The sequence below is a fragment of the Gastrolobium bilobum genome, unplaced genomic scaffold, assembly GCF_033153095.1.
Source record: "Gastrolobium bilobum isolate Gb01-03AN ecotype WA unplaced genomic scaffold, APGP_CSIRO_Gbil_v1 utg3796, whole genome shotgun sequence".
Taxonomy (NCBI): domain Eukaryota; kingdom Viridiplantae; phylum Streptophyta; class Magnoliopsida; order Fabales; family Fabaceae; genus Gastrolobium; species Gastrolobium bilobum.
Window position 1 is genome coordinate 123,331 of NW_026896017.1, and position 9,358 is coordinate 132,688.

The 9,358-nt window shown below is 33.2% G+C and overlaps 1 protein-coding gene across 1 annotated transcript; it reads left to right on the forward strand.

The window, feature by feature from the left end:
* Nucleotides 1–498: 498 nt before the first annotated feature.
* LOC133297321 (pentatricopeptide repeat-containing protein At5g03800) lies at nucleotides 499–3,520 on the forward strand. The gene has a single exon (XM_061496433.1). It carries the CDS (start codon nucleotides 517–519, stop codon nucleotides 3,136–3,138), a length of 2,622 nt encoding a protein of 873 aa, XP_061352417.1. The 5' UTR covers nucleotides 499–516; the 3' UTR covers nucleotides 3,139–3,520.
* The last annotated feature ends 5,838 nt before the right edge of the window (nucleotides 3,521–9,358 follow it).

The window sequence follows — 9,358 nt, forward strand, 5'->3', positions numbered from 1 at the left end:
TTGAATCAAATTTATTAATTCACAATAAAATTTAATAAATTATATTTGTTAATTGACGAAAATAAACGGCTAAAATTTAAAAGTTAAAAGAATAAATATTTTTTCCAAAAAAAAAATATTACTATGATTTTAGTTCAAAATAGTATTTTTTATTTAAAATTTAAATAAAAAATCACTAATTTTCTCTTCATGATTTTTGTGGGGCCAATTATATTGATTACCATTTTAATTTTACTATTTTTAGTACTTGATTGATGAACGTTAGATCATTTGAAATTTAACCATTAAAAATAAGAAAAATTAATTATTACTAATTTTAAATTCATCCAACGATAACTAATCAATTAATAAAATAATAAAATTAAAATAGAACTAAGATAATCTTCCCGGATTTTTATATTTATATCTTATTCTCACTAACGCCAAACCCATTTACAATTGTTCGATTTAGATTTTTAACGTAATTAGTTTTAAAAATCATTTCATGGGTACGAGTAACGGAGAGATTATGGATAGATGGCGGCGTTCCTTCAAATCAATTCTTTCTCCTCCTTCCTTCCCCGCTACTCGAAACCGCCGTCGCCGCCGCCCCTTTCTTTTCTACACTTTCCATTCAAAAAATCGAAATTCCACCGTCGTCTTCGCTCCTCGCTAACCCATTCCGTTTCAACACCACAGTCCCCTCTGCCCAACTCAACTCTCGATGACCTCTTCTTCTTCCTCCACGTGTCGGGTCGCTACGGCGACGCTGAGCTGGCGAGGGCGGTTCACGCCACCGTCCTCAAGCTCGAAGAAGACACCCATCTTGCCACCGCTCTCATCTCCGCCTATATCAAGCTCGGCCTTTTATCCGACGCTTACCGCGTTTTCCTTGCCCTCTCTTCCCCCAACGTCGTCTCTTACTCTGCTTTAATTTCTGGGTTTTCCAAGTCCCATCGAGAACAAGAAGCACTGGACCTCTTCTTTCGGATGACAAGTTCAGCAGTTGACCCCAATGAATATACCTTTGTCGCTGTTTTAACTGCTTGCATTCGACTTCTGCATCTTCCATTGGGTCTTCAGATACATGCCGCTGTGATCAAAACCGGGCATTTGGACTCTGTTTTTGTTGCCAACGCGCTTATGTGTTTGTATGCAAAGTGTGGTTCTTACCGAGTTGTGCTTAAACTGTTTGATGAAATGCGCCAGAGAGATATTGCGTCCTGGAACACTGTTATGTCGGGTGCGGTGAAGGAGTTCATGTATGGGACTGCGTTTGGGTTGTTCCGTGACATGCAGGCAACTGATGCATTTAGAGTGGATTATTTTACTCTGTCAACCCTTTTGGCAGCGTGTGCTGCCAGTGCTTCGGTAATGGAAGGCCAGCAAGTTCATGCGCATGCTATTAAGGTTGGGTTGGACACTGATTTGAATGTTAGCAATGCCCTTATTGGATTTTATACCGGGTGTGGAACTCTTGAGGATGTGCTGTGGTTGTTTGAGAGGATGGCTGTGAGAGATGTTATAACTTGGACTGAGATGATGGTGGCCTACATGGAGTTTGGGTTGGTGAATTTAGCACTGAAGATATTTGATGAGATGCCAGAAAAGAATTCTGTATCTTATAATGCTCTTATGTCTGGGTTTTGTCAAAATGGTGAAAGTTTAAAGGCTTTGGATTTATTTATCAAAATGGTGGAGGAGGGCATGGAGTTAACGGATTTCTCTTTGACTAGCGGTGTTAATGCTTGCAGTTTGCTTGCTGACCTTATGGTCAGCAAGCAGATTCATGGATTTGCCCTCAAGTTTGGTTTTGGATCAAATGCCTGTGTTGAAGCTGCGTTGCTTGACATGTATACAAGGTGCGGGATGATGGAAGATGCTGACAAGATGTTCTGCAGGTGGGAGTTAGAGGAATTCAGCTCTGTAGCTTGGACATCTATGATATGTGGCTATGCTCGAAATGGGCAACTAGACGAGGCAATTTCTCTTTTCCAACGTAGTCAATCAAAAGGGGAAATGATTATGGATGAAGTTGCATCAAGTTCAATGCTCGGTCTTTGTGGAACTATCGGTTATCATGATATGGGTAAGCAAATCCACGGCCATGTTCTTAAATTTGGGTTTCAGTCTAATGTGGAAGTCGGAAATGCTGTTGTTAGCATGTATTTTAAGTGTGGGAATGTGGATGATGCAATTAAGGTGTTTAATGATATGCCCTCTACTGATATAGTTTCGTGGAATACTTTGATTTCTGGCCATCTTATGCACAGACAGGGAGATAGAGCATTGGAAGTATGGTCAAATATGCAGGAGGAGGGCATAAAGCCTGACCAAGTTACCTTCGTTTTGATAATTTCAGCTTACAGGCAAACCAGCTTGAATTTGGTTGATGATTGTCGTATTTTGTTTGACTCAATGAGAACTGAATATCAAATTGAGCCCACATCCGAGCATTATTCCTCCTTCATCAGTGTTTTGGGTCACTGGGGTCTTCTGGAAGAAGCGCAAGAAACCGTCAATGAGATGCCTTTTGAGCCTACTGCTTTTGTTTGGCGTGCTTTGCTTGATAGTTGCAGGCTACATAAGAATATAGTGATTGGAAAATGGGTTGCTAAGCACATTCTTGCCCTGGAACCTAAAGATCCGTCTACCTTTATACTTGTTTCAAATTTGTATTCTGCTTCTGGGAGATGGGACTGCTCTGAAATGGTCAGACAGAATATGAGAGAAAAGGGATTACGCAAACACCCAGCTCAAAGTTGGATTATTTGTCAGAAGATAATACATTCGTTTTATGCTAGAGATAGATCACATCCACAAGAGAAGGACATATATAGGGGATTGGAGATTCTAATCTTGGAGTGCCTAAAAGTTGGATATGAACCTGACACGAGCTTTGTTCTCCATGAAGTAGAGGAGTTTCAAAAGAAAAATTTTCTATTCTATCACAGTTCAAAACTAGCAGCAACTTGTGGAATACTAATGACCAAACCTGGAAAGCCCATTCGGATCGTAAAGAACATCCTTCTTTGTGGGGACTGCCATACATTCTTGAAATATGTATCTATGGTCACTAAGAGGGATATTTTTCTAAGAGATTCTTCGGGATTTCATTGTTTCTCTAATGGCCAGTGCTCGTGTAAAGACTACTGGTGAAACGCTGGTTGATCTAACTGGTCATTCTCGTCCATATCAGTGATGTATGCTGAAAGGTTTTGTAAGTTATAGGATATGTATAAGAGCAATGCTATTTGGAATGAAAGATTTTTTGCGGATGTGACTACAAATTTTGTGGCACCAATCAGGTTAGAGGAAAAAAGTAAAACAGAGAGAGGCAGTCGAAGAAAGATGCTCTTTGCAAATACTTTGGTAACAAATTTACTAGTTAGCTCTTTTTTTATTTTTTAAACATTTAGCATTTTTCCTGTGTACAAAATATAGCTTCGATATTAGCTGCTGCGATGCAAGTGTAAATTTGTTTCCATAGATGCAAGTATAAAGCATAAATTGACCTTAAGATCTTACATCTATAATGAAGGAATTCTGAAATCCAAATTCCACTATACATAATAAAGTGACGATCCTTGCCTCAATGATTTCGTCCCCATGCACTGTAAAGGGACTTGTTTAAGAAATTAAATACAAAAACTTTCAAATACAAATGTGAAAAACTGTATAATTTTGCAGAGATTTGAAATATAATTTTTTGTCTTTTCGTTGCAAGACATGTCATTACACTAGCTAATTAGTCCACAAAAAGAGTAGGGTCTGACCACTCACGATTGAAATTGTTTCAAGTTGACAGCTTGATTTGTTGTTGTAACTGTATCAACTACTTTATTCTGTGAGATGATGTGAACGGATGACAATTCTGATGCCATTGGATTATCTTTTGTCCGGAACAGATGGGGATGAGCGGTGGACCCAACAAATTTTATTTATATCTGCATAATTAATGAATGGGTTCGGGGATTTTTTTTTTTAAGATTCTATAAATAGTTTTGCATATTGTAAAAAAAAAAAATTTAATGACCATAAAGTAAGCTGCTTCTAGAGGTAGTTTTTTTGGTGTTCCACATCCCATGTGATCCTTCCATTTAGAGAGTGCCTTATTTCTCCTCTCATCTCTCTCCTCAATAATTATTTGATTTTGATTGGTCTGGACCACTGAGTTAACGGTGATTCGGGAGCACCAAAATTCCTCTCTTTCTAGAGTTCTAGTTATAGTTTTGCATCTCCTTTAAAATGTTAAATTTTTAACTGGTGATTTGTTTTTGTGATATTTAGCCAAACCGAGATGATAAGTATGCAAGAATTGAGGCAGCTGGAGGAAACGTGATACAATGGAATGACCATTCACTGACTACTTTTTTTTTTTTTCCAAAAGTTAGTATGTGCACTTGCACACACTTGCAACAATATAGGTCCGCTAGTGGATGAGTACATGCTTGTTGCCTTGTTATGGCGATATGTCTTTAATTGATAGATTATGATGACTTTGTTAGCGTATCTCGCATGCGAGATATCTCTTGCTGAGCACTTGGTGAGAATCTAATGTCTATTTTTTTTTTTGGAAATATTCCATTCGGTTCATCGCTTCATGACTAGTCCAATCCAGGACGGGTAAGGGTGTTCGCGGTCTGGATTGGATCAGTTTTGGAAGCAAAACTCATCCGATCCAATCCTTTCGGTTTGATCATGTAATCATCCGTTCGGTTTAGATTTTTTTTCAAATCCGATTCGATCCAATCCAATTTTTTTCGGTTTAGATTGGATAGGTTTTCGGTTTTTTGAATATCCTAAAATTAGTTTCATGATTATTGTGCAAATAACATCTTTTGTATATATTGGCTTTGTAAATTTTTTTTTTTTGAAATACAAAAATATCAGTAAACAATACTATAGTTGATGAGACGTGACTAAGTTTTTTTTTTGTTTAATTCATGAGTTAATGGGTCTTGGATTTAGAAATTTTTGGACTATGGTTGGGGAAAGGACCAAGTAGGTAGAGGAGAATTAATATATTGAATCAGTTTGGATTGGATCGATTTTCATCAACCCATCCGAAAATCGATCCAATCCAATTAAAATTTGCGGTTTTTTTCGGTTTTCGGTTTTTCGGTTTTCAGTTTATTCGTTTATCGATTTTTCAGTTCGGTTTTCGCGGTTTGAATCGGTTTGGATCGATTAATGAACACCCCTAAGGACGGGTCCAGTATTAAGGCTTTAAACCCCTCCCAAAGATGATACTGAAGAGGATCGAACACATACTCTCACTCTCACCTATTCAGCTCTCGTTACCAACTGAGCTACCACTAATTTTAAAGAGGCTTGCAAGCTTAGCTGTGCATTTTCGGAACTGCGTACACATGTCATACACACCATCAATTTTTGAACTTTTTTTCTACTGTTAATCCAAACCCAAACCAAAGTTAAATGGCCACCTACTCTTTTTTTACCAATGTAGAGTTCAACATGATGCTAAAAGTGGGAAAAGATGGCCCTAATTTAGGTTTGGGCTTGATGTTAGAGAAAGAAAGAGCTGGAAGTAGGCAAGTAGCAATCCAATATGAAATGCCGTGTGAAGTTACAAACTCAGGGAGTGCATTGGGCTTATGTAAATTTTATTTTTGAAGTTTTGTAATAATTTAAGGGTAATCCATCGGTATGCAGATACAATTTTTTGTGGGACCTATGTATTATTTTTTCTCTCTCCTTGTATCATTTTCTCTCCCAAAATGTTGTGTCTACAAGACAATTTTGTTTTTCCCTGTAACAGCACCGATGCATTTCCCATAATTTAATACATAAATTTGATTCGGTTCGACCCATGCGAACTGAGTTATATACGTACAGTCTTATAGTGAATTAAATATAATTTTGATAAATAAAAAGCGATAAATTAATTGAAACATTTTTAATTAATATATATATATATAATTATTTCTACTGTCACATTTAACTCAAAAACTACGTCGTTTTGATTAATGAAGAGTGTTTCTGTATTTTAGGTGAATTAATGAAGGATATTTTCGTAATTTTTTATCATATACATTTTAATGAAACACCCTTCATCAATTCACCTAAAATTATAGAAACACTCTTCATTAATCAAAATGACGTAATTTTTGGAGTAGCTGTAGATAATCTTATCTAAAGTAGTTGTAGAAATATTTACCCTATATATATGGGAAAGAATATACTTACCACAAGAAAAGTTTACAACCTTTACAACTAACCTAATCACCATTGATTTCAGTTAATCTAACGGCTATAATTTATCAGAAATTATTGGGTCGCATTTATTAATTAATTTTTATTTTTCAATAAGTTATAACCGTTAGATTGACAGAAATCAACAGTGAAAAAATTGGTGGTAAACTTTTTTGGTGATAAGTATATCCTGCCCCTATATATATGGGTAAAGGATCTCTCAAGCCAATGGAGATGAATTTTCTCTGATGAGTCCAAAACGATGTCGTTTGTGGCTAAAATTAAGGTATTTTTATAATTATAATTTACTGCAGGGTTATATTAATCTTTATTATTATATTTTTTTTGATCTTACAATCCAAAACGACGTTATTTTGAGCTCACTGGAGATAATTTTATCTCTGAATATTGAAAAAATACTTTTTCATATATATATATATATATATATATATATATATATATATATATATATATATATATAGGGTTTTACTTCTCTCATGTTGTATGAGAGAAGCTATCTCATGTTGTGAGATAAATTAAGTAGGACCTACCAATTTTTAAAAAAAGAAAAAAGAAAGAAAAGAGAGGCACGTCTTTTTATGTGAGAGTAAAATCAGATATGAGTCTTATGTAGCATAAGAGTATAATTTCCCATATATATATGGTTAAACTAATCTCATGTTATATGAGAGAGTATGTCTCATGTTGCGAGATAATTTTAATGTGGGTCCCACTAAAAAAGAAAAAAATAATATGGGATCCACTTTGATTTTGTGTCACTCATATAAGATAAGCTATCTCATTGAACACGAGTTTAGTTAATCCCAGATATATAATTTTGACAAATAAATTAATAATGTTATTCGATATTGTTGCGAGTTATCTGGATAAGTTCATTGATTATTTGTTTATTTATCTAATTAGAGTATAAAAGTTATTTTTAAATAATTTAATTAATTTGTATTAAACATTTAAACTAGCTATTATTTTAAATTAATATTTATTTATTTTAAAATAAATTATAAAAAGTGAAACATCATAATTATATTAATTAAAAATGATATATTTACCAAAAAAATAAAAATAAAATGATATTTAAGACTTGTAGGACAACTCAGCCTACTGCAAGCTTGCTTATGTTAAGGCCTAAATCATCTCATTTGTTTTTTTGGTATCAATCGATATATGAAGATTTACTGAGCCCGACTTATGAGTTTGAATTTTTTCACCTTTTTAAAATGTTTTGTTTTCACAAATACATCTCTAATTTTTTTTGAAATTCTAACATAAAATGCATTGCACAAAAATCCATAGTTACATTCTTTTCTTTAAAACGTTAAATTGCAATATTAAAAAATCGAATTCAGGGTCTAACTAAATAATCTCTAGACCAAAGGTTTGGCATCGGTACGTGAGCTTGATTTAGTGTCAAAAAATTTCCTGTCACTATCATATAGTATTCAATATCCATCTCTATTTGGTGACAAATAAAGTACGTGTATTTTTTTTTTATGTTTCAGAGATTTTATAAAATGGACTTTATATAGACCCCAATGATCAATCGCCTCGATGAATTCCACTATATATACATGTCAAAATCCTAGAAACAATTTTTTCTACAGGAAGTGTTTGGTTCAGTTGAAATTTTTTTTACTAGAAAAATATAATGACTAGAGATCTGCAGGAAAAGTGAGTTAGATAGGAAAATTTTAAAAAAGTTGTTTGGTTGGAAAAAAAATTACCAAGAAAATTAAGTGAAATTCCTGAATGTGTATTTGGTTGAATATAAAATATTGATGAGAAAACTTATTGAAATTACGTAATTATCCTTTTAAAAATAACCCTTTACCCTTTACAAAACTTATTGTGCAAACTTTGCTCACCTGTGAGGATAATATTGTCAACGTTTTGTATCACTATATTAACTTATCCGATTTTTATAGAAATATCATGTTCAAAGTAGCATTCACGAAGAGTGCTTTTCTTCCTTTTTAACATGTAATTGTTGATAGCTAAGTAACTGACATTTATGGGTAAAAATAGAGAATCCTTGAACGGAACGTAGACAATTGACAAACTCAGAATCACTTGGCTGAGAATATCCACAGAACTCCTGAAACAAACACTGCCATAGAAATTTATGAAATAAAATTGACTAACAATCAATATCAATAATAGTGTTTATTAGTGCCAAATCATACATGTCAAAATCTTAGCAATAATTTTTTCTATAGAAATTTATGAAATAGAATTGACGAACAACCAATGTGAATAATAGTGTTTATTAGTGGCAAAACATAAATGTCAAAATCCTAGCAACAATTTTTCTATAGAAATTTATGAAATAAAATTGACGAACAACCAATATTTAGAGTTATTGATTTTTTATAACATATTCCATTTTTCTTTGACAAATAAAACAATAGTCGTTGTCATTTTCCCAAAATTTGACGTAAACCAACAATTCTTGTATCAAATTATTTCTTTCTTCAACTTTATTAACGTAATTGACATTTTGTTGGATTATTTGAATCAAACTGTCACATTTTGCTTTTTTATTTTTTTACACTTCTATAAATAGTTCACTTACTTCACTAGTAGTAAAACAAGTAATAAATAAATAAAGGGAAAACTATTTCTCCTTTAATAGGAGAATTAATTTCTCATGTTAGTGAGAGATTGTTTTGCGTGCAATATTTTTTTTATTTTTTGTTTTTTGTTTATGGTGGGACCTATTTAAATTATGTGTGTGTAGGAACTTTTGTAATCTCATGTCAAATGAGAAATGTAAAGCCCATAAATAAAAAGATATTTATATTGCAAGTCATTGGAATTGATCCAGTGATAAAGGATTTGCATAATTTGTATTAAGTTATGTGTTCAATCCCATCATTGCATCTAAAAAAAATAAAAAGATATTTACATTGCCAAAATCGAGTGATCAAGTGTAGTTTTAAATAAAATTTACCCAAAATATAAAATTTGTTGTGAACACATACTTTTACTATACAATTAGTTCGATAAAATATTATATAAATATGACTCAAATTTTAAAATATCAAATCAATTATCGAATTTTATTAATATATGTTCACACCGTTTTTATAGTATTTATTCATATGCATTATATATATGCAAAAATGTAGGGAAGGAAGCAACGTAG